The 26,876-nt window shown below is 40.4% G+C and overlaps 1 protein-coding gene across 1 annotated transcript; it reads right to left on the minus strand.

The window, feature by feature from the left end:
* Positions 1 to 710: 710 nt before the first annotated feature.
* On the minus strand, positions 711 to 26,876 carry TMEM165 (transmembrane protein 165). Its single transcript, XM_082653269.1, has 6 exons — positions 26,463 to 26,876; positions 15,251 to 15,476; positions 7,088 to 7,263; positions 6,352 to 6,534; positions 2,494 to 2,599; positions 711 to 1,765 (listed from the first exon to the last, which is right to left on the minus strand). The coding sequence occupies exons 1-6, from the start codon at positions 26,667 to 26,669 to the stop codon at positions 1,689 to 1,691; spliced, it is 975 nt and encodes a 324-aa protein (XP_082509395.1). The 5' UTR covers positions 26,670 to 26,876; the 3' UTR covers positions 711 to 1,688.

The raw sequence follows: 26,876 nt of genomic DNA on the forward strand, positions 1-26,876 counted from the left end.
AAGTTTCTAAAAATGACTTTTTCAGAAATATGTGAACTGCTGCTTTTTAACTGACACTTTTAGATCTCCTCACAGTAATGGTTACTACTGCAGAATGACTGCTGTATTGAGAATGCTGGGTGATTAACGAGATTATTTCACAATCTGTTCAAGTTACAAATGACTGTACATTGTGAACTTTGTAGTAGCTCAGTAAACCTGACTTGCTCTGGGTCTGCTATTACTTCACACAAGGAACATGTGGGAGTTTCTATAGAACAACTGTCCCTTCAGGTCTCTAGAGGCTTCTGATGGCAGTGTTATTGCATATGGTAACAGAGCCTATGAGGCTGGGAGAAAACAGTTATGCTGCTTGGACGGAACAGCTAGTACTCAAGTTAGAAGAGACTTACTTAAATGACAGTGATTACTGAAGTTGCTATGATAACATGAGGTGCCCTTCACCATAATCGGTGATTATGGTCTCTAGAAGTAAACTGGCTTGACTCCCTGCTCTACCATGTAACCCTGGATGAGTTAACCCTTTTTTTTAACTTTTTATTAGTAGCTACTCCCTCACAGAACTGTGTGAAGGTTAAGACAGTGCTTTAGAACAATGCTTTGCTACTGTTTTTTATATCAGCTTTAGAAACTGGTCTACAAATGTTAATGATTTGATAAATTAGAGTTATGAACTTGCATAACACACAAGGAAAAACAAGCACTGGTCATAACACTTTTTTATTTATGTTGTATCTTTGTTACATTGTTTATTCAATATAGAAAAAATATGAATACACTCACGGTATTCTCTTTTAATTTGGTAATTCCACATGGTCAAATATTGACTGACTGTTATTATATTGGGTTTCCTACCCAATTGAAAAAAAGAATGGACCTGGCAGACAATTCTTGTCATGTTATTAACAGTAATACATTTCCCTTGCTCTTAAAAAAAACATACAAACAAAAACCCTAATTTTTTTTTTTTTTTTGCGATACACAGGCCTCTCACTGTTGTGGCCTCTCCCGTTGCGGAGCGCAGGCTCAGCGGCCATGGCTCACGGGCCCAGCCGCTCCGCGGCATGTGGGATCCTCCCGGACCGGGGCACGAACCCGTGTCCCCTGCATCGGCAGGCGGACTCTCAATCACTGTGCCACCAGGGAAGCCCCAAAAACCTAATTTTGAAAAGACTTCTGATTATTCTGATAAACCACTGCTTACTGGCTCAGGAAAATGTTTTAAAAGATAGCTAGATGATAGAAATTAATTCATTCTTTCCCCCAGGAAAAATTTTAAGGTAAACAAACGTCGTAAAACACCTCAGTTATTCAGGACAAAACTCATAGTCCTTGCAAAGGGGTCAGTGCTGAAAGAGAATCAAGTGGCAGGCCCCCTGCCGAACAATGGCTCTCTATATACTACCCTCACCTCGCCCCGGCCAAGAAAAGGAGACCATATTCACATAACTAAGCTGGAGAAAAGAAAAAATCCACACTTAGATATCAGTTGTTTTTTTTTTTAAAAAAAAAATCCATTTCGCAAATAGAATCAGTGATTATTTCTCTTGGACATAATACTTCATTAAATGGGTCAAACTCACAAATCAATGCTACAAAATACAGTATTTTCCATCACTTTTAGTTATAATATACACTATGTACATAGTTCACCTATCTTAGACTAAATATAAATGAACAGTATCATGTTAAAAACCAGAATCAGGACTTATAAATAGTGCAGAAAACGCAAATGCCAAAAATACGATGCCTCCTATGATTGTCACTGTAAGAGAACAGAAAAAAATTTAAGGCAAAATTCCTCTAAATAAGCCCTGATGTTGCCTATTATTCTTCTAATCTAGTAAACTAACATTAAAAACAAATTAGGAATACTTGAACAAATTAGAAACACTTCAACCTCATTTCCACAGCAAAATACTTAACATGCCCGACTGTGAACAGTTAAGAATCAGTTTATTTTCCAGCACTCTTTTACTAACAGAATTATTAAATTGAAACAGTGCTGACAAGCAACAATAGAACTATAACTCATCTTAAAAGCCAATTATATAAGAGAATTTTCAACAACTTCTGACCACCAAAGAGACTATTTTTATTCCATCTTTAAGATCTATCAGCTACGTAGGAAATTTTCAGCTGAATCAGTAAATATGGTCTCCATCTATGATTGCCAATCCCGAAGACACATTTTCAAAGCTAAAAAGTTCTCGTATTTCCACAGGGTTGTTTCACTGACTTAAATATGTTGACAGAAAGCTACTATGAATCCAGTAATGCTTTGAGATGGTTCTGTATTTTACTAACACCTCCAAGTGAAAAACAGTCCATGTTTGCCACAGCAGAGCCAGTACGTTGGACCTCTAAGAGATTATCGTAGCAAAGACCAAGTCTGCTTCAGAAGAAACACGTTCTCTTTTCTAACCTCAGTGATTCTAAAAGTTAAAATAAATGGAATTTTCTTTCTAATTAAAAAAAGAAAAAAAGACTTACCAGTTCTGACAGAGATTTTTTGTGCTATCATTCTTCCTCCAATTACTGCCAGTCCAGTGCAGAGGCAGTGTCCCACTGTTCCACCCACTGCTACGCCATAGGGGTCCTGGAAACATACCATTAATTTAAAACCAAGGTTGAAACTGCTACCTGAGAAAGATAACTATCAAGCAGTGAAAACAGAGGTCAGTAACAACAACAAAAAAAGCATAAAACAATTCTATGAATTAGCTGTTTAATTTATGAAAAGTGTCATGGCTGCTTGAAAGAATATGTTCCATTTATACCTAGGACTAGAGATAAAAGAAGAATAAACTCAAATCAATGTAGATCAAAGTAACCTAATTCAACCTTTCAGCAGTTGTTGAACTTACTTCACAGGCACTATTTAGCTCTTAAGTGACAAGTGCCAAGGAGACGTACCCTAGACACCTCTTCCCTCAGGCAGTATTTGATACTGTCTAGAAACTACATAAGAGTGTAGCCTCACTGTACTTCCTAAGAACAGAGACCCTGCCTCTCAGTCTCCACTGTGTCCCAGTGCTTTACCTCAGTGTCAGGACACAGTATTCATTCAGTAAACACCTGCCACCAAAGCAAACTGGAGGCACTCAGATTGGGAAGACCAGTGAAAGTTTTCCAGAAAAGACAGCCCTGAAGCACAAGCGGAAGCACCTGACCTGGCAGCAGGCCAGCAGCAAGAGGCAGCTGCGGAGCACTTGAGTGTTTCCAGAGAGAACCAGTGAGTCACGAGAGGAGGAGTCCCATCAAGGAGGGGGCTGGGTCATGAAGGACCTGTACAAGCTTAGAGTTTAGACTTTTTAAGACACTGGTTTTTATCTGGGGAGTGACAGACAGGTTATGCTTTAAAAGTCGAGTCTAGAGAGTGCACTGGAGGGGAAGAAGACTGAAGGCAAAGTGATCAATCGAGAGGCTACAGCAATAGCCCTGGGAAGAGACAGTGCTGGCCTGGATTGGCATGGGAGACTAGGCAGAGAAAAGCAGACAGATTCGAGAGAAACTGAGGCACTACTGATATACCTTAGTGGTAAGTGAATGATAGGAAATGAAAAAAATCAGGCCTGACACTTGAGTTCCTCACCCATAATTCTCTAGATGAATTATGGCAATACCAATGTGATTTAAAAGGTAGAGGAAGCAAGGGAGAAAGGGTTTGTGGCTGCCAACAAAGGAGTTAAAAGTAGAGAAGTTCAAGAATCAGTTGAGTTCAATGGAGAAGAAGTGATGGGACTGAACATCATAACCCCAGGAGAGAATGTAGGAAAGCGCTGACGATACGATCATGAGGAAAGCAACACTGAAGAGCTGACAGGGGAGGAGGAGCCCAAGGGAGACTGAACAGGTGGCCAAGCAATTAGCCTCCCAAGATGACCACGCAAGCCCCACTGGTGGCTGCAGTGAACTTAAAGCACCAAATCAACCGGTGAGTCAGAAACTAGAGCCCAGTGGGTTTAGTAAGTAAGGGAGTAGAGCCAACTCCTGTTCCCATCACAGCCAAGCCCTCTGAAACTGAGGGAAGTGGGGGAGGAAAAGGCTTATATTTGGAAGAGAAGCAGAATTGAGGAAGGGGTAAAACTTTTTTAGATGAGAAAAACTTGTGCCTATGCTCGCAAAATTGGGCTGGAAGAAAGGCCAAGATTTAAGCTGTAAGTGGGAGCACTGGGGGCTGGAATCCAGAATACAGGTGGGAAAGGACCCACTGTGATGGGTGGCAGTGAAGAAACAATGACCTCTGCTTTCTTCTGTGAAGTGGCAGGAGGCCTGTTTGCTGGGGTGGGCAGTGTGTGTGTGGACTGGGGAAATGGAGAGAGCTGGAAACTGTCTGTGAGGAATGGAAGAGTGGGACCACATTTCCTAAATTCTGTTATAACCTCTAAAACTAATATCCCAGAAGATGGTTTCATTCTATTTGAAAGTGACACTTGAAAAATCACTGGATTTAAATAAAATTAAATGGTTCCTTTAATACAGCATTTTTCAGAGTCTTTGGCATTTTGTATACTCCATCTTCAAAACAAAAAAACCAGGATATATTATTTGCCAAATCTATTTGACCCTGGAAACTTTTTCCTCAATTTTTTTTTTTTTTTTTGCTTAGTACCCATTAACATCTCAAAGGATACTAGGATTCTGTGACATCCAAACTGAGAACACTGAATTCTACTGGGAGCAGAAATGAAGTTCAGACTAAAATGGACTGGACTAGACTACTGCATGGGTTATACAAAAAAGTTACCAAAAAAAATTAGGAAGATTAAAGTAACAAAGACAACTGCATCTGTGCTCATGAAGAGCCCATTGCATGTGCCCGTGGTGCTGCAGTGTGGAAGGTGGCTGACACTGAGTGCTCCCCACAGTGGGGACCCTATGTGCATCACTTTGTTTCAGCTCAGAGCCACCCTGGATGTAGACGCTGCAGTGATGTGCTCGCATGGCCAGAGACTCAACCCCAGGCCACAGGTGCCGCACTGCTGGCAGGGAGCAGACCCTGGGGGCTCAGGGAGTCTCGAGCCTGTCCCAAGTCGCTCGTGCCGCTTAGACGACAGTATTAAGAAAAATGCAATGATTCTGCCGTCACGACAGCTCACATGGCAGAACCAACCGCCACAAAATGATCACTTGCTTTCAAGTCCCAATTCTGACAATCTGAGTGCCAATAAAAAAGGCTGGAGACCAAGAAAAATATAGGTCAAAGCCATTAAAATGACATTTTAAAAGAAAGCTTATGTTTAAATACGGGACTCAAATGAAAAATCGAGTTCCTTTTTTTCCGCATTTTTGAGGCTTCTCTGACAAAACAGCCCATCCTCAACTATCTTAGCCCTGGCTTTCAACTCTTGTTTTATACTTTGAACTGCAGCCTATGTTGAGGAACTTGTTCTTTTTATGGTAGATATTTCCTAGGAGTTAAAAATAAATTCAAATCAAGCTTGCTATCTAAACATCTTACCAACTGATTAAAAACAATGTAATCTCATAGATATAAAAATATAAGAAACAGCATTAGTTAAGATCAAGAAGAGCTGAAAAGCAGCAGCAGCCTTCCATCCCACAACCGTCTCTTCAGGAGACCTCAATCAGTGTGAACAATAACAGACACCTCATGTAAAACTTTACTCCCCTCAAAAGAAATGAGGGTTAAACACTTTCTCAACAAACAGTTATCTTTTACAGAGTGGCATCTGACAACTATGAAGAAGATACAGCAGAAAAGCCTAGAAGGCAGACAGCCTCGGCTCTAGTCCTCGTCCCTGCTACCAACTAGCTTCTGTCCCCGGACAAGTCACCCAGCCTCTCTGGGCCTCAGGATCTTATCTGTAGAACAAAGGCTAGAACGAGATAATCTGAAGTCTCTTCTGGCTTAACATCCTAGGACTGAGTAACCTGGGGCTAAGACTTAACAACTTTTCTAAGTAACCTCTGCAACACTCAAATTAGTTTTTTAGCACAAGGAACAGAAGAAGCCAAAGATATCTACTTTCAAGGCATTAGGTATTTATTGCCAAATTGGCCTTCAATAATAATATACCATTTATGTTCTCAACATAAAGTATACAAAGGAAGTTTCTGAGAAAAGAAAAAACTAAGCCAAAACAACTGCCACACCATCATTTTGGCAAAATTGAAGGGAAGAGGAGTCAAAAGAGAGTAATCTGACCGGCTGTAGAAACTGGGAGAAGGTCAGTTTTAAAGAGCGGTGGCGTAATTAGATCTAAAACAGTCTAGCATATGAAGTCATCCCTTGACCCACCCTGACTCTGTCCCATGACCTCTGGAGCAAAGTAACATTAGTTATGCTTAGTTTTAATACAGAAGCAGTCTCCAAGTACCACTCACCTCTCTAGCTGCCAAAACAATTGTAGTTAGTTGAGAGCGATCACCCCATTCTGCTAAGAATGTTAATGTAAGAGCTTGAACAAAGATGGGTGAAATAAAATGCAGCCACTTTTTCTGAGGTATTGTTGTGCTTGTACCCGTTTCAACATCTCCTGGTCCATTTAAGAGTTTGGTTCGTTGAAACTAAATTTCAAAAAAAAAAGACATTAATTCTAGGAACCAAGTCAATAGAGCACAAAATTACTTAATCTTTCTTTTAAACAGTGTTTAAATTCCATGGGAATATGCTCTGAGAAACCAAAGTTATGTGACCCCAAACTTCTCTTTTGAACCACTGGTCTCACATAGCAACAAATGCTATATTCTCAATTTTTCCATTTCTTCCCAATGAAATAAACAATATTAACTGATCACTCATTATCCTAGATGCTGTGGAAGGAAACAGGTAAAATTATAAACTGCAGTTTCTGTTTTTCAGGAGCTTATAGTCAGTCTAATTAAGGAACTTGATTACAGGTGTTCAGTATTCATCCCTGAGTCCTTTCTCTACCACAATCACACTAACCCAGTCCTATCACAGCCAGATGTAAGAACGGAAACTAAACAAAATAAGCTATTTCTGTGTAGCCCACACACATCACAGATATGGATGACTATTGGAAAACCTCTGGATAGTGTTTACTCTTAATAGTTGAGTGCCTTTTTGGTCCAGATGTTTAACAGTGCTCTGACTTACTTCTTCATCTTTTTTCTTTAATTCTGCTTGAACTTCTTCTAGCTCCTCTTGACCTTCATCTGGACTCATCTTTAAGCCTTCCCGAAGCATTCTAATGCCAAAAATGGCAAATAACGCAGTTGAAACATAGTATGTATACACCCTGGGGATGACTGTGGTGGCATAGCCAAACAGAACTGCAAGGAAGTGCAACAGTGTATTGGTTAATTCGCACATTATACACCAACCAAAGAAACAGTTAACTTCAGAAGTCATCATTTACCACTGTTTTAAAGGGAAAATGGTTCACATTAGAAGCTCAGCTATTACGTAATAACCCTAAACTCCACTTCTTTTCCTCCACCAATATCGAACCCTTAGCTCTAGCCAATGACTCATCACAGCTTAGCAAGCAATCAGTGGTGCAGGTTGAGGTGGCAGGGCTTGCACACGTATCTCTCATGAGATGATCATCTCCTCTTCAGACACCCGCCAGGGGCTGGCTCGCCACAGGTCATGCAGGGCACAGAACTTTAGTTGGGAGGTTAACTTTGATGCCCTCTATGGATCCCATGATCTAATAACCTGGAAGCTATGCCACTGCCCTATGTGATATTTCTTCATCACAAATCTTTAAATTACAAACTTCTATAGTGAAGAATCACGACAAGATACTCATGTGGCATTATTCAAACTCTGCAACTATTTAAAAATAAGTATATCTTATGAAAGAAAACTAATAATTCCATATCTATACATATACACATACATATATATCCATACAAACTCACATATATGTAACATAACAAACTTATTCAGTACTATGCTTTCCTATCATCAAGTACAGAGGGACAATTGTATAAATTATACAAAAAAACTATACTTGGAACTATCGATATATCAAGAACCTAAATCCTACCTGTGAAACACATTCACATTGGTAATATGAAGTTAGTAATTAAAAACTATGGAAGGGCCAGAGGGTATTTGCATATATATAACAAATGCAATTACTCTTTGCTTCACCAGCTCTTTTTATAAAGTGGGCACAACACTTACAAAACTGCCTGAACATCAAAAATATAACTGCATAGATAAAGCATTCCTTGCTTCATTATATTACAAAATGAAAAAGACTTTAAAATCATGTTTAGAAATGTAAACCTATGCTTATGTGCATATCTGTATCCAAGTTACATAGGTACGTGTGTATATGTACCCGCACACACACACATAATACAGACATATATTTTCTAGTTCCGTCCACTGAGAAGGCCAAGAAGCCAAGACATCTCAATGACAATGAGCCAACTTTGCACCCAGATCTTGATTTCTAATACATTCCCCACTAAAAGGCTCCTCAGAGAAATGGCTAATTCTAGGACTGGGCAGAGCAGGTACAAGACGAGCCTGCACTATCCTGTTATACTAGAAAGTAAGGAAGAACAAAAACACATAATAGCATGTCACAAGGACACAGGAGTCAGGCTGGAGGGGCTCCTAGCCGTCACATCTGGGACAATTTAAGGAACAATATAGTTAAGTAATTAATTATAAACCACTGAAAAAAAGGAGTTCATGAATTTATATTGATAATAAACATACAAACCAATGGGAGGTGGGGTGAGCTCTTTATCTTAGAGTAGCATGCCAGGGCCCACTGGTAAACGTGGATGGGGTACTGGAATTAGCCATCATTTTGCAAGCGTCGAGGTGAAGTTCAGATCATGTAAGAGTCATCAACTGACGCTAAACTATGGGGAACAGGGTATTTGTATTGTCTTAAAGTGTCTCCCTAAAGATTACATATTAATTGCAAGGGAAGAAGAAAAACAGTATACAAAGAGAAATCCTTACAGGGTGATCAAAATTAACATCGTCAGTGAGGGACAAATGGGCATCATGTGCTACCAGATGTGATACTCTTTTAAGAGGGACATGCATCACCTATACAGTGTTCTAGTCAAGAATGCATAACCTCAATCTAGTCATGAGGAAACATCACACAAACACAAAATGAGGAACAGCCCGTTAAAGGGGAGGGGGATGTATCTTAGAAAAATATTATAGAATACATAAGAAAAAACTACAGAAATATTTCAGATTAAAAGACTGAAAAGAACTTAATGTACCACCTGACCTAGACTAGATTCTCTACAGGAAGGAAAAAAGTGCTAGAGAGAATATTTTAGATCAACTGACAAAATTAAAATATGGATGATAGAGTAATGTATCAACGTCTATAAAGATACGTGTCTATGTACTTTATTTCTCTATAGATACATAAACTGTGTGTATATGTACATATATACTAGAGATATATAAATTATATGCGTATACACATAATTTTATTCAGATATAAAGGGATAGGACACAAATGCTAAAGCAAATGTGGTAAAATGTTAACAACAGGTGAATCTGGATAAAAGGTATATAGGTGTTCTTATACTATTTTATTTTTGCAACTTTGTAAATTTAAAATATTTTCCATAAAAGGTTTTTAAAATTTTAAAAAGCAACGTAGCAAACCTTTTAAAATCTCCTAAATTTGGCTTTCCTTTTACCTTCAGATAATCTAAAAGAACTATTTACTGACACAATCCCATGTTTTCTGCCTTGACATCTCCATAGAGAGAAAAAAACGATCTGGCACTATAACCTTGTTCTTCTTCCCCTGGTTGCTGTCCCTCAATTTCCTCATTTCTTGGAAGTCTTTCCTCAGACACTCGAGTACTTTGGTTCTGTGAACAAGGAGAGGTTATTTCTCTTTAAGCAAGTGATTTGCATCAAGTCAGAAATCACTGATTTACAAGTAATTAAACTGAAAACACTTGGCACAAGAACATTAGTGTGAGGGGAAAAAATGGCCCAAGGATAAAACTGTGGGGAATATCAATATTTATGGTACAGTTTTTTTTTTTTTCTCAGAGGGATAAGACTATAACTCAAAGCAGGGGGCATCTTAGAAGCCAAGAGAATAAAAGGATGAGAATGCCCATGAATGTGGCCTGAGGGGCTCATTAAAATGAAAATTGAACTCTGTAATAACGAAAGCTGATTACTGAAGCCTTTAAAACACAGACTTTCCGGGGGACACAGATGAACAGTTTGTGAAAGAATCTATTTGCAGAAGTTCAACTTCCATGGGTACTTTTCCCTAAAACTCATCTGCCTGAAAACATGCTTGTAGCTGAAGAGTTGTGCGGGTTCTCCTTTCTCACGTCCCTTCTTCACAGCTGCCCTCTGCTCACTCTACAAAGATGCCTTTCGCCCAGCACCTACGGTGCGTTTCCCACAGTATGGAAAGATATCCTAGGGCACCAAAGAGAGGGTCTGAAATACTGGTATCCCCAGTCGAGGCATCATAAACCAGAGACGGGGCTTTGGGTCTTCCCTGTCTTATACAAGTTTCCTATAAGGCCACGGCATTAGAAATAATGGCATTTTAGGCACCGGAAATAATGGTCATGGACGAGAAACAGGGTATTTGGACCTCAGTAGGAATACTTTTTACTTAGAAATTGTGCTTCCTTCATCCTCCAACCAGGGAGATGCTTTTCCCTAAGGCAAAGAGAGCATCAGAAAAGATACTAAATCCCAGTGGCTTATTTCCCCAGGCAGCTCACACTGAGCTGGGTTCCAGGCCCAATCTGGCCAGCCAACCATTTTAGAATTAGAATTCTAAACAGCTAGTTGCCATGGGGACATATATCATGTTTATTAAATTCAAAAACCAAGTAAATGTCTTCTGACAGAAAATAAGCCTGACTTAGATGGTTCACTGTGGAGCAACTGCCATGGCAATTAGGCAGTGTGGCAGACATCTTCCGTAAATTGAATGAGCTAAATCTGTGGCTCCAAGGCTCCAGGAAAATAGATTTTAAACATGTGATCTGATACAATTTTTAAGATGAAATCATTTATTGGTGAAAGTACGCTGAAATTAAAAATATTTCAATGTTCTCAACCATTTCTAAATATATCCAATTAAACAGGGAATTGGGTTGGCCAGAAAGTTTGTTTGGGCTTTTCCCCAAGATGTTACAGAAAAATCCAAATGAACTTTTTGGCCAACCCAATACTTCTAAGTAAAAGACTAAACATGTATAAGAACAGTCATTTGATGAATTTCAGAAAAACACTTTTTGGTATACTCGATGGTTTCCAACTCTCTGCTTCTAACAAAATTGACAGAAGACCTTATTAAGTTGTCAGTTGGTAAATCATTTAAAATCTCCTGATGATAGACCAGTATGTGATTTTAAGCGTATATATAACCCAGGAGTTCAATGAACTGAGTGACATGGCTATAACAAAATTCCTTCCTGTCTACTTACGTGAATAAAATTTCTCAGCTCTTATATCTATTTTTTTTTTAGAAAGACCAGAATTGACTCTAAACCTAGCTTCATTCTAGCAATAATTATCATCCATGGACATATAAACTAATTTTAAAAGAACAGTTCTATCATCTCATTAAGAGATGCATTTCCAACTTTTAAAAAATGTTTACTTAAATTTGTGATATATTTTGCTTTGATCAACTGTATGCTAGTAATCAAACTGTATGCTAGTAACTATAACTCAATCGATAAATGTTAACATTTAGAGACTTAACAAAGGAAATTTTCACCATCTTCTAAAGTTCAATTTAAATGCGTATTTTTGCTGCAGATAAATGACAGTGTGATCCATAAAAGATTTTCAAGCAAAAAACTTATCGTTAGAGTAAAATTGTATGAGGAAAGTAAATGAAAGTAAGAATTAACGGAGGAAAAAGAACAATGTAAATTTCCAGATGTTAAAGCAGAGTTTACTCATGTTTTTTTAAAGGAATGATGGTGGCAGTGATGGTAAGTATCAAATTGCTAATGGTATTTAGATTCCATTAGGTGTATTTTACAAGAACAGGCCAAGTAGGCCCGAGCCCTGGGACAGCTGGTGCAGGCCCACCCTGGCTGAGTCGGGAAGGAAATCAATGTTGACTTACAGCTGCTCCTACCTCCCCGCTGATCGCTCTCCTTCCTCTCAGGCCTTCTTCCAAATCTGCCCTGGGTTTCTCTATAGTCACTCCTCCTAAGGAACAAACTCACAAAAACTGAGAAGTTACCTCTCTTGACGGCTTTGAATTTTAGTGAGAAATTTTGAAAACAGCCAAAGACAAGAATGCCTGATGGAGGCTGTTCAGACATCGAAGCTCTCTTCAGGGTGGGACGGGGCAGGAGGAGACGCCTCTCACAGCCTCCGCACTACTGGCTGCCCATGCCCCTTCCACCACGCATGACTGGCCACAGACCCAACACTTTTCTAGGCACACAGGTGGTTCTAAACAAGTACTTGTTGAATTAATTGGCCATTTTTGTAAATCATGTGAAAACATCCAAATGAATGGTTCAGTTGTGCCCTGGGCACAGGTGAACCATACCTAGACGCAAAGCCTCTTTATGATAAGGGGGAAGAGAACTAACCGTTACAGAACTAACCATCCTATACAACTTGCTTGTTTTACTTCATTTAATCTTTCTTACAATTCTGTAAGGATTGTTACTATCAGTATCCTGAGTTTACAGCAGACAAAGATTCTCCAGGAGCTTAAATAACTTAGAAAGTCATAATGGAGTAAAAATATAGTTATTTCCCAGTGACTTTTAAGCTTCAAAACTTTTCCCAATAAAATTTTAATTAGCAAACAGATGACAGTAAATTGTTCTCAGAGGAAGGATTGGGGGCCCATAGCCACCCTGACTGTGCAGCCTCCAGCCCTCATCCACCTCCCCCTGCAGAACCTCTTACCCTGAAGAAAACCATTAGAAACCCCTGGATTCAGAGACAGACACAGCCTTTGAATCCCAGCTCCACTGCCTGTGAGCCATGAGTGCATAGTACATCTCTGGTTTCCGTTTGTCCATCTGTAGCAGGACAAAGGGTTGTCCCGAAGCGGGCCTGAAGCATCATGCACACAGATGGTACTCAGCAAATGGCAGCCGTGTGACCTGCTCCTGTCTGCATGATGAGCAAGCAGTAGAGGCTAGATGCAGCCCCAGGCTCAAGACGTCAGGTCTCGTGCCTTTCCTGCCCCCCACCCCCCAGCAGCTCCACGCTCCTAAATAGAACATAGAAAAAGGGCTCAGGACCCAAAGGCAAGCCAGTTTAGGAGCGAATCTGGAATGCTAACAAGAAAGAAATAACACTGGCAAATGGAAATTTTGCAAAGGAAAGCACTGGCTCCACGCTTACAGACTGCTGAAATTCCCCCGGAACTGAACTCAACCATCTAGGCGGAATGGGTACAGTGTGACCAGGCTGATGGGGAAAAAAATGGGGTCAACAGATTTGACCGGGGAAGCAGTGTTTAACCTATCTCGAAAGACTGTGTTTAAAATGTATGATGTCTGAAATTTCTTTTTTAATCAGTTTGCAAATGCAATATAAATTTAAATATTGTGTAACAAATGTTAAAACACTTATAAGACAAACATAAAAAAAAAAGAATACCAACTATAACAATTCTACACAATATACCAAAAATTAGATCTTTGAAACTCCTTGAACTTAACGATGAAAAGTGAGAGAGGGTATAGTTTTTCAAAATTATTTTAGAGATATACAAGGAAGAGGTTTGAAGACCACTGATACAGCCCATTCCTTCAAATAGTCCAGGTGAGAGGAGCTGTCAGTACCAGCAGCCAGAGGGAGGTGGGCCAAGGGTCAGGACGAAAGAGACCAGCCCCACTCACCGCTGAGGGAAGGGAGCTAAACCCATAGAAGAGGGGGGGGAACGCATGGAGCCAGGTTCTGAGGAGGGAATGGGTGGAGAGAGGACAGCCTTCTACTTTATCCTCAAAGCTGGAAGTTTCAAAACTAAAATTCTCTGATATTATTCAAACTCATTCCAAACAAGTGACTTCACCATTTACAACCTGCTCCACTATTTCCTAGAATCAAAATTTGCTTTTGAAGAGAAAATTTCTGTGTGTGAAATATGAATAATGCTAATATCCAAATGTGAAAAGTAGTCAATTTTTTTATTCAATAAAATACTCATTATAGTAGGTTTAAAAAGACAAACTTTAACAAGCATCCAGAAATAGAACCTGTCCTGTACTTTAAGAACTGTGTTTCAGGAGAAATCTAAGGCATGCTGAAAGAGAGGAGTGAATGACTGAGCACCTGAAATATAAGATCTCATTTTAATACAAACTGCAACCCTGTGAGGCAGCTAGATACTATCTCCAGTTTACAGATGGGGAACTGAAACTCAAAGTGGTTAAGTAACTTACCATTAAGTTAATACACAGCAGAATGAGACTCCAATCCAAGTCTGGCTCTAAGGGGAAAACTCGCTATTTTCCATCCAACTACATGGCTCAAGGTAGCTTTTGAATCAGAGACTAAACTATGTTTAATTATGTAGTGTTAAGTTTACTTTCTCCTGGTCTTAATTCTTTGAAAAATTGAAGCCTATATAATAGTAACTCAAATAGTAATATAAACCGGGAATCTAAGAATGTTTCATTCCCTACTGTTGGGGTAAGAGGTTAAGAATAGCTTAACAGAACACAATACTGTGAACATTACCCCTCACTACTGATTACCAAATGCCCTTCAACAGAAAATACACAATTCTCTGTGGCTGCTTGCTTCCTGTTTCTAAGATATCAGATATAAATTTCTCTGGACTTAAAAAGGAAAAAGAAAAAAAAGCAAGGATAGCCATAGCAAAAGCAAGGATCAAAAAACTAGTGAATAAATGAGGAGCATGTATCTTGACTGTGAATAGCTAAAAATTTAATTTCAGGGCTTCCCTGGTGGCACAGTGGTTGAGAGTCCGCCTGCCGATGCAGGGGACACAGGTTCGTGCCCTGGTCCAGGATGATCGCCCATGCTGCAGAGCAGCTGGGCCCATGAGCCATGGCCGCTGAGCCTGCGCGTCCAGAGCCTGTGCTCCGCGACGGGAGAGGCCACAGCAGTGAGAGGCCCATGTACCGTGGGAAAAAAAAAAAAAATTTAATTTCAGAAGTGCAATATCGTTTTTAGGAATTTATGTACTGTAAACATTTTCTGCTTACTAAGTTCTGAAACATGAACCAAATTCCAATATAACTAGTTGAATGATTCAGTGACTTAATACCACCATGCTTTCTCTTTAATTCAATAAACTCATTAGGAGGAAAAAGCACTCACCTGATAAGCACGTCATTAGGCCCAAGGCAAGCATAGCACCAGCCAACACTGTCAAACGATTATAGCGCATTGCCATGATGGCTGCTATAAAAAATGTCTTATCACCCAGTTCAGATACAATGATAACTGATATGGCAGCCACAAATGCATGGATAAATCCCAGATTAGTTTGGGTAGCTGGATCTTCTTTATTGGTATGAACTGGAGCAGCTGGTGTAAATCCTTTCTGAAATTAAAAAAAAAATACATATTTATCAGCTACTTTTTTGAAAAAAGTCATTATTTTAAATTATTTTATTTTGTATGTGAATTAAGATTGTTTTTCTGTCATGGTCATTAGACTTATTTACTGTCTAATCACTTTGAAAGCCATTAGCAATGACAGAAGCCTCTGATGGATGCCTGCTACAATGGAAATCCAAGTACAAGTCTACAAAACAATTTAAAAAAAAAAAAGTAGAGACCAGCTATATCCACACATCAAAATTACCTTGTTTTCTAAGTGTGAGTTGAGATTTAGTTCTTAGCTATGTCTCATTCAAATTTTTATTCATAACTTGTGTGTAAGACCCAAGGTATGCTTATCAAACATTTAACAGGAAGCTGAGAGAAATTTCATGAACACTTACGAGAACAAAGTAGGATCCGGAAAGCTCTCAACAGGCTAGAAGAAGAGTTGCCTCTAGCTAAGATGAGATCTAATATAGCTGGATATATGGTTGGTCCTACACTAAAAATATCCTAGGCTGAAATGTGGCCTAATAAAAAAGATAAGCCAGAGTCTCAGCTGGTGTTAAGGTCATTCCGAGTTGAAAATGTGACAAAGCTCCAAAAAGGCAGCAGGCACTTTAAGCACTTTAAAGAGTTAGTGACAAGCCCACCTTCTGTGCTGCATAGCCCTCACCCAAAGTTCTGTACTGGCTCTGAGGCACCACATTTTAAGAAGGCACTGCCCTCTGAAGATTACTGCAGACAAAAGAGACTCTAAAGCCAGGGACTGGCAAGCAACAGCTAAGAGTAAATCCAGCTGAGAATGATTTTTACGTTTTTTAAGGGTTTGCAAAAAAAAAGAAAAAGAGAAAGAGGGAGGGAGGGAGGGAAAGGGATGGAGGGAAGTAGGAAAAGAAAATTATGCAACAGAGACCTTAAGTAGCCTGCAAACACGTGGCCCAAACCTAAAGTATTTATAATCTGGCCCAAGACAAAAGAAAGTTTGCCAACTCAGTCTCTAAAACAATCACATAAGGGACCAGGAAGGACTGGGTGCCTATGTTCCAATAATTGAGAAAGTCTGATGAAAGTCTATATGGTCCCAAGAGATAGAACTAAAAAGTTATAGGTGTCATGGCAGGTTGTAGCTTAACACACACAAAAGATTTCTACTCCACAGGAGCCCCCAGAGGCTGAAATGGACTTCTAGAGAGTGTAGCAAATTCCCCCCTCAACGTGAGAGTTCCAGAGAAGAGAAGCACCACCTACAGAAAGTGTGCTCATCAGAGGTTCTCAACCAGGGCGATTTTGTCTCCCAGGGGACTTCTGGCAAAGTCCGGAGACATTTTTTTGTCACAGCTGAAGGGAAACTAATGGCATCTAGTGGGTGGAGGCGAGAACTGCTGCTACGGACAGGACATAATGCGTAGGACAGCTCCTCACAACAAAACATTATCTAATCCAAAATATCACTAGTTCCTAGGGGGAAAGACCCTGGACTAAAGGAATCACTTCTAAAGGCCTCTTCCAATCTTAATTGCCTATCTTTAATTAATTTTTAAAGCCTATGAGTCTCTAGAAACCTGAGGGGTAAAAAAGAAAAAGAAACCCAAGAATGTATGTGATTTTGGACAGAGTATAAAAAGTACTTTTATTCACAAAGGCTCCAGTCAGAGATAAGAATAAAATCCTAAAGTTTTAAGTGTGCATGTCATTCCTTAACACATGACATAAACTTGACTCCCAAATTCCACGGTAAAGATCAGAAAACTTTAAGCATTACTCAGACTAGACCTCTGAGCTAAAAATTGGGGAAATTTAACAATTTAGAAAATACTTGGTGTGAGGGCTAAATCAAAAGGGCAGCCTCAGAAGCTAGCTCTTGATTAAGCAAGTACCATTTTAAGGGATTTTAGCTTTCTCTCCATTATCATTTTAATTCCAACTATGCTGATCTTCTTGTCTCTTCCAATACCCTATGAGCATTAAGCATCATAAAAAATATAAGCATTTTCATTTAGCTTTCACTAATGCAACATTTTCCTCTTGGAAATACCTTTTGAATGAAAAAGTTTCATTGCAAAATATTTAGGACCTGAAATCCAAGAAAATTTTTTAGGAATAAATATTCCTAAAACATTTATTTACAACCAATTAGCTGCAAGCTCAAACAGAAAATGTTTACTTTTAAAAACAAACAATAATGATCAAAACCACAAATTCTCATTGTTTTATAATTCGCAGCTATAAAACCGTGGCCACATTACTTAGCCTCTCTGTTCCTCTGTGAAATGATGAGAATAAAACTTGCCTTGCAAGCACAAAGCAAAACAAAACTACATATTCTTAAAACCTTTCTATATACAAAGCACAAGAAAAATTAACTTACAGTTTTTGTTATATATTGAGCTCGTCCTGGATAGCCAAAATCAGTGTTAAACAGCCACCAACCATGGTGTGATAAGAATTTAAAACAAAAGTACCAGGGTATTATGAAGATAGAAGATTTAAAAAACTTGAAGTGTTAATAAATAGGGGCAGAAAATGATCAATTACCATTCATTCATTTGTTGTCAATCAATTGCCCAAGTGATTACTGTGTACAAGGATCATCTCCTTTTTCTAATTCACCTTCAGAGTGACAGAATGTACTGGTTTAATAGGTGGGCTCTGGAATCAGACTTCCAGGGTTCATAGCCAAGGTATTACTGGTTACTGTATGACCCTGCGCCAGTAAGTTTACCTCCCTGTGACTCAAGTTACATCTCTAAGATGAGGGGTACCTATACCTTACAAGGTTGTTGTGAGGATTAAATGAATTACTACACATAAAGCCCCTAGGATGGTGCCTAATATACAGTAAGCACTCAGTTACAGTCAGTTATTATAGCACACCACAACGTGACCAGTTGAATCTTCCTAAAACTAATTTCATCATGACCTTCTTATGCCTAGAACATAAAATGCAAATACTTAATTCTGGTAACTGTCCAACATGTCCCATCTAATCACATACCAATTCCCAAAGTGAACCTTGGTGAACCTCCCTAATGAAGGATGAGCCAGAGCAGCACTGTCCAACAGAAAATAATGCAAGCCACATAATGAATTTTTAAAATTTCTAAGGGGGGCTTCCCTGGTGGCACAGTGGTTAAGAATCCGCATGCCAATGCAGGGGACGTGGGTTCGATCCCTGGTCCGGGAAGATCCCACATGCTGCAGAACAGCTAAGCCCTGGCACCACAACTACTGAGCCTGTGCTCTAGAGCCCGCGAGCCACAACTACTGAGCCCGCGAGCCACAACTATTGAAGCCCACGTGCCTAGAGCCCGTGCTCTGGAACAAGAGAAGCCACCACAATGAGAAGCCCTCACAACGAAGAGTAGCCCCCGCTCACCGCAACTAGAGAAAGCCTGCGCGCAGCAACGAAGACCCAACACAGCCCAAAATAAATTAATTAATTTTAAAAAAAATTAAAAATAAAACAAAATTTCTAGGGAATTCCCTAGCAGTCCAGTGGAGTTAGGACTCCATGCTTCCACTCCAAGGGGCACGGGTTCGATCCTGGTTGGGGAACTGGGATCCTGCAAGCTGCGCAGTGCAGCCCGAAACAGTAAAATAAAATAAAATTTCTAGTAGCCAGATATTAAAAAGTAAAAACAGATAAAATTACTTTTAATATTATTTAATTTAACCCAATATATCCAAAATACTACTCTAGGAATATTTTTCAAATGACTAATGAGATATCAGTATTTAACCCTCTTTTTTTGTTCTTACCAAATCTTTAAACACCGGTGTGTATCTACTCACTGCACACATCTCTTGCACATCTCAGTTTGGACCTGCCACATCTTTTCAAGTGCTTAAAAACTGCCACATGGCTCATGGCTGTAGTGCTGGGCAGTGTGGCTCAAGAACACTTCAAGTTTTGGGGTAACACAAGCCTTCAGTCATGCAGTCCTGCTTCCCTTCCTACCTTCCTATCATTATGCCCCTATTCATCCACATTCCTCAAGCCCCAACTTATGTAGAGCCTCTTGAGCAAGCCGTACCTCAACAACTCCAGCCCCTTAAGGATCCCACTTCCCTCAAACTGCAGGCATACTGTGGGCAATGAGTCATAGCAAGTACATGACTGGAACAAAGTTTGAGGTAGGAACACTCAGGGAGTTAACCGTTTTGTCCTAGAAATGCGTATAAATGTAATGTTATCATATGTAATAATTAAGAGACATAAATAACTAAATGTCCATCCATAAGGAACTGGTTAAATAAATAGTAGCTCCATATACTGGAATATTACGGAGCTAAAAATAAGAACGTTTTATATACACTAATAAAAAAATCACTAAGACATTTTTAAGTTGAAAAAAGTACATCTTATGTACATAGTTACTGTATGTATGTTATGGGGTGGTGAGTTAGGGAGGTATATAAAGTATATACACAGTTGCTAATGAACCGGAAATCTCAGGACACAGTAACAGTGGCCAGGGAAGGAACCAGGATGACTAGAACAGGTGTTGGCAAACTTTTACTTAAAGGGCCAAATATTTAACCTCATGGACCGTAAAGTTTCTTTGGTATACCCAACTCTGAGGCTACACCCTGAGATCAGCCATAGGTAACACTTAAACGAATGGCCTGGCTCTATTCCAACAAAACTTTATTTACAAAAATAGGCAGTCAGTGGTAAACTACAGTTTGCTGACCCCAGTCAGTGGTAAACTACAGTTTGCTGACCCCTGAGCTAGAATACAAGAGGAGGTGACACACTTCTCATTCTACATTTTTCTGTACCTTTTGGATTTTTCACCATGCACATGATTAAAGACACCTATTGTGCACCACTTCAAAAATCTCTTGACCCAATCTCTTACTCCAGCTAGGGAGGACCAATTCCTTGCAGGCTGTAACTAGCTTTAGGCAGATCCAACCAGAAAGTAAGCGCGGTGCACATACTTACTCACTACACTACCCAGAAGTATACAGGAGTTAACCCCTGTGGGGCAACCTTTGACCAATGCGGAGGAATCGATTCTGAGGTTCATTACATTAGGCTCCCAGAAAGTCGCTGCAGGATTCATACTAGTCACTCGTGGAGTGGCTAACTTCAAAATGCATCAGGTACATGCATTCTCCTTCTGCCCTGGACTGACAATTTGAGAAAATACAGGCTTTATTCTGATAACAGGGAGTAAACCACCAGATGAATGGTTGGGGTAAGATAAGAAAGATAAACTGGGCTCCGACCGAAAAGCCTGTATGTTTATGGACCAGCTTAGAGGCAAGCAAGAAGCCCTTTCAAGTTTCTGAGTAGAAGACACAAATGTAATTAAGGCACTGTGACTAACAGATCGGTACAGAAAGTAGAGAATATAGAGAATACAGGCCACTGGACCAATTAATTAGAAGTAGGAGGTCTGCTGCACAAGACCAATGTTGAAGACAAAATAAAGGAAAACATTCTGCACATGATGAAAAAGAAAAATTAACAGAATTTTTTAAAGGCAAAGAATCAAAGATGCTATTCATATTCCCATAAGGTATACGGAAAAGAGGAATAAAAATAAGGGGTTTGGTTTCACACATGTTCAATTTGAGGATAAAAAGCATTTCAAATAAAGCTTTCCAAGAAGTCATCAGAAATGAAAACCTGAGTTTAGGCCAGCACAGCCTCAAGGTATGTATTTGGTTGCTGGCAACCTGAATTTATCAGCTAGTCTTGCAAAGGCAGAGATTACATTGAAAAAATGAACCTTAGACAATGTCTATATTTAAGGAAGGTGTGGAGGGGGGAAAAAAAAGAGAAAACAAAATTGTCTTTGATATTTAGAGGCACAGGCAGGAGAACACCACAGATGGTTCAAGTTAGGGGCAATCACCATTTCACTGAGCTGCTAACTAAAGGCCAGGGATTTCCATGTACATTGTTTTGATACTCAAAACCTTAAAGCTGTTATCCCAACTTAACACAAAAGGAGAAGCTGAGAACCAATAGAGTTACACCATTTCCTCAAGTTCATACAAACCAAGATACATCAGGAGTCTTAAAAAAGTGGATAGATAATAGCGTCAAACAGGAACTGAAAAAGAGCCCTGGATTTAGCAATTAAGTAGGTTACAGGTATCCTTCAAAAATGAAATTTCAATGTAAAGACATGGGCTGATGCCAGATAACAGAAGACTAAAGCAATGTGAAAAAGCAGCTAATTCCCTAGTTAAAAATTTCATTTACAAAACTGAAGAACAGAAACTAATGCAGCCAAGTAGAGTTAAGTCATTGGCCTTTTTTTTTCCCTCCAAACAGGAGAAACCTGTGGGCATGTGTAAGCAGATAGAAAGGAACCAAAGAAAAGGAGAGAATAAAGATACTGTAGGGAAAGTACTGGAGGTCAGAGGAGAATGGGCACATGGACAGAAAGAAATATGGAAAGGGTGATCGTTTTGTCCAATTCAGAAGAAAGGCAGAAAGTACTGGCATAGAAGCAAATATATAGATTAGTAAAGGACAGTCACATGCAGCAGTGACTATATTTCCAATTTTGGCATTCCACTAGTCAGTTACACAGTGTTAAAGTAATGAAACACAGTGTTTTCCTTAGTACAAATACCACCCTTTCAGTATTTTAATCTGGGTCTGAAACTCAGATCATTTAATTTGATCTGAAACCCAAATTATTTACATCCTGATAGCAGGGTCAACAACTTATAATTAGAAAACAAAACCAAAAAACTTACTGAATAAAACTCTTTAAGTTAAAATTAGTTCCAAATTGAAAAATTGTTAAAAAGCTCCCTCATTTAGAGAGTATCCTTTTATTCTTTCATTTTCTTCAGGAGATGAAAATAACAATTAACAATGAAAAAATAATTCCTATTCTAGTTCCAGGGCTCAAATGAACACATACGTGACTGTAATGAAATTGATACAGATACCTGCATCAGAATCATCTACACGTGATGAACTAGAGAAGATGAAGATGCTTTCTTTGGAACAAAAGCTAGAGCCTGCTACCAAGAAAAAGACTGATGTCCCTGCAAAAACAAAGTCCCTCAACAAAAGTTACCACCCAAGAGGTAAGATTATTTGAAGATAAAGAAGTCACAGGAAAACGCTTAGAACTGTCTCAGAACTGTCTCCTTGCCATTACTTTATTATATGAAGTCAGAAAAACCTTTCAGAAATTGGAAAAATGTGCACAAAAATATACGTGTAACTTAAACAATGACACCATGGATAATCTTGGTTTTAAAAGACTGCATTAATATAAACAAATAGGGCTTCCCTGGTGGCGCAGTGGTTGAGAGTCCACCTGCCGATGCAGGGAACACAGGTTTGTGCCCCGGTCCGCGAAGATCCCACATGCCGCGGAGCGGCTGGGCCCGTGTGCCATGGCCACTGAGCCTGCGCGACTGGAGCCTGTGCTCCACAACGGGAGAGGCCACAACAGTGAGAGGCCCGCGTACACACACACACACACACACACAAAAGGAAATAAAATTATATTTTATTATAAATTTTCACTATCACCTTTTATTTGTGGATGTTTGACTTTTTTTCCCATACATTTATTTTATTTATTTATTTTTGGCTGGGTTGGGTCTTCATTGCTGTGCGCCGGCTTCCTCTAGTTGCGGTGAGCAGGGGCTACCCTTCCTGCAGTGTGCAGGCTTCTCATTGTGGAGCACGGACTCTAGGCACAAAGGCTTCAGTAGTTGTGGCACACGGGCTCAGTAGATGTGGCTCACGGGCTCTAGGCGCGTGGCTTCAGCAGTTGTGGCTCACGGGCTCTAGAGCGCAGGCTCAGTAGTTGTGGCGCCCGGGCTTAGCTGCTCCGCGGCATGTGGGATCTTCCCAGACCAGGGCTCGAACCCGTGTCCCCCTGCATTGACAGGCGGATTCTTAACCACTGAGCCACCAGGGAAGCCCTAGCTTGTTGTTTTTTAAATAATATTTTTATGAATGTTACTGTTAATTCATATTAGAATAATATATTTAACAATTACATTTTTCTAAATACATTTTTATTTTAATGAATCTTTAAACAGCTTTGTTTTTATGAATGTTACTGTTTCATAATGTATTTATAAATTTTGACATTTGAAATGTATTAAGTGTATTTAATTTCACTGATTTTTTTTTTAATGAATTGCTTTGACAGCAGAACACCAACAAATAAATGCAGTAACATCATGATCGTTTCATTCTGACACAGCAATCATGAGTAAGACAAGGGTCTTCACACCCTTGGCATCAGTCTTAGCTGTAAGGAGGCTAGAATTGGGAGTTTGGACTGGATGGAGCAGGACTGCAACTTAATGAAAATGGAAGAAAGTTTAAAATATTGTGTGGAAGGCCTTGGTGTTAGAAGATAATAGACAAAAGAAATGCCAAGAAACAGTAAAGCAGAAATACAGTAAGGAGAATGTGTACGGGGTTGAGTGACAGGCTTCTGTGGCTTTATCAACAGTGCTTCACAACCAGAGCAGTCCTTCACTGGCCCTTCCAGAATACGCAGCAAATTATAAATTACCTCTGTTAAATCTAGCTGATTTCCCCCAACTAAAGGGACTTAATGCTTCTTGTACTACATACTCTGCCCAAGGAAGGATAAGAAAAAAAACTGAGTATGTCACTAGAAGTAAACTGCATAAACGAAAGGATCTCAGTAATCTTGCTTTAAAGCACCCTGTAAGATACAACTACAGGGGTTCCCTGGTGGCGCAGTGGTTAAAAGTCCGCCTGCCGATGCAGGGGATGCAGGTTCGTGCCCCGGTCCGGGAGGATCCCACATGCCGCGGAGCAGCTGGGCCCGTGAGCCATGGTCGCTGAGCCTGCGCGTCCGGAGACTGTGCTCCGCAACGGGAGAGGCCACAACAGTGAGAGGCCCACGTACCGCAAAAAAAAAAAAAAAAGATACAACTACATTTTTATAATACATCTTATATTTGAAAGCTTACCAATACATTTTTTCCTCTCCATTTTCATAAGTCCACACTCACACAGTGGCATGAAAGCATATATTTAAACATCCTACCCTTTTAAAGATCTGCTCCATGCAGTTGCAAAGCAAAACAGTTGAAACTTTCGGATATGCAGTGATGCTGAATCCTTGCTTACGTGGCTATTAAACTGAACTCTGGCCATATTTTACTTCTGCCAAGTGGACCAAAAAAAAAGCAAATGATACTTACGTTACATAGCTTAGAAAATATGTGAAAGGAAAATCTCTTCCAATATACTATAATACCATAGAGGGAAAAAGACACTGAGCCATAACAAAAAGTTATGTGAAAATATAATTAAAACAAAATAATTAGATTCCACTACAATACAGAACAAAGAGAGTAAATTCCTATCTAAGAAGAACCACAGAAAATATATCAAAATAGTAAAGACAAAAATCATACTATCTTGTGCCTGTCCCTTCCCTTCACACCCCCAGTTTTAAAGACAAGCATCCTTAAGACACTTAAATATGGTCACTGGATACTGCTGCCTTTTTTTTTTACACGACTATATTTCTCCTAGCTGTCTAAAAAGGTATCGATAAGCATACCTACCATTATTTGTATCTCAAAAACCACTATATGACTAAAACTTTAATGCAAGGCCTGGAAAGTTACACAACCCAAAATATTTACCACTTTAAAATAAACTTCTGATAGTGAGTTAAGTGGCAGAAAGCTAAATGATGAACACTAAGAATGAATTTCATGAATCACCATTTCAGTTCAATTTCAGAAGTGGAAATGGTGAGCCGGGTCAGCTGAGCACACAAGTTACAGGCAGGAGAGAGAAATAACTTTTTGCCCGGAAATTTTAGGGAAGTCTTCATGGAGAGGAGATATCTGCTGGTTCTTGAAGGGTGGGAAAGGCTCTGATCAGTAGGCTTCAAGCTCACTAAAGCCCTTTTATTTAGAGGCCTTTTGTTGGAGAGACTAGCAACAAAGCACATGGCATGTCTTGGATTTGAGTACAGCATATGATTGCGCAAGGGAGTGAGGACTAAAAAGTCTAGAGAGGTTGACTGGAGCCGGATCACCAAAATACCTGAACATCTTGCTGAAGAGGCTGGACTGAAATCATTATGCCGGGAAACTCACTAAAGATTTCTGAGAAGGAAAATGGAATTCAATGTTTAGGAAGATTAGTTACCTGGGAACATGCTGAAGGTAGCCTGGGGTGGAAACGGGAGGGTTGAGTGCCAAATGGTCCCCTACTTGAAGACACTACAGAGGGCCTGGATTCAGGAATTCAAATTGGAAACGAGGAGAAAGCCCAGGACCCATACTGGGACTAAATTTAAAAACGCTGCTGAGATTTTGAACACTAGTGACTGATTCTATTAACATAAATTAAGATGTTAATTAATATCTACTTAGTGAAGGCCAAAATGCAGGATTCTGGTACACTTATAAATTTAGTCTTGGCATCCCACACCGCTGCAGCACTCCTTACTGTCAAAGACTGACTGTTCCTCTGCATTCCTAAGGCTACTTCCTGCAAGCCAGAGCACGTTTTTAAAAAAGTGAGAGTCACGCTTCGTTATCCATATACACTTGGCAAAAATCACAAGTCGTGCAAAGCTGAATTTGGTAAACAATTTGGGATAGTCTGTTTCAACAATGAAATGGCCCATGTTATTATTCTCAGAGAATACGAAAAGCCTCCCAGCTGCCCTCCGTTAAAAACTTTCTACTTGGGATGAGTATTTCCATCTCTCTAGAATACATCTGATCAACAAGACGCCCATTCCTCAGCGGCATCTTTATCCTCCCGAGCTAAAGGTTTACAGTTGGACTCCCAGCTCTGCTCTCCCCTCCCCTCCCCCCATAAGGAGCCGGGCGAGGCCAGGCCCGACCCGGGAAAAGCGCACTCCTCGGTCTTCCACCCCAGGGAGCCGGGGCCGGGCTCCCCTCCCCCCGCTGGCAGCCTGCGTCAAGGGCGGCGCTCCGGCGGCGGCGAGCCTGGTACCCGGCCCGTCCTGCTCACCTCGGCCCGGGCCGGCTCGGGGCCCTGCACGGCCGCGGGCTGCTGCTGCAGCTGCTGGGCAGGAGCCGGAGGTTCCTTGTTCTGGTGGCTGAGGTCTTCGTCGGGTACGGCCCGGACCCCGGCCGGGGCCCACAGCAGCGGAAACAGCAGGAGCAGAAGCAGCCGGGGCGCAGATGCGCGGCCGCTACCCCGGGCCGCCGCCGCCATCCCGCCCGCCGAGACAGCCGCGCACGGGCGCCTCAAGAGGAAGTGCGGGCGACTGGAAGCCTCGACCCCGAGCCGTCCCCGGGCGCGTCCCCCACGCCTAGCCGCCACCTTTCAGGGAGGAGCCTGCAGCATGCGGAAAGTGGCCAGGGCGGACGTGAGGCTTAGGTCAGGCCGGCGACCGTGGCCGGGAACTCGCACTCTTCTCGC

Source organism: Grampus griseus (assembly GCF_964374135.1).
Source record: "Grampus griseus genome assembly, chromosome: 4".
Taxonomy (NCBI): Eukaryota; Metazoa; Chordata; class Mammalia; order Artiodactyla; family Delphinidae; genus Grampus; species Grampus griseus.

Coding starts and splice junctions, on each gene's coding strand:
- TMEM165 (XM_082653269.1), bottom strand. CDS start 26,669: ATGGCGGCGGCGGCCCGGGGTAGCGGCCGCGCATCTGCGCCCCGGCTG. Junction 6,535..7,087: donor TAAAGAAAAAAGATGAAGAA/GTAAGTCAGAGC, acceptor TTTGAAATTTAG/TTTCAACGAACCAAACTCTT. Junction 1,766..2,493: donor AAAAATCTCTGTCAGAACTG/GTAAGTCTTTTT, acceptor GTTCTCTTACAG/TGACAATCATAGGAGGCATC.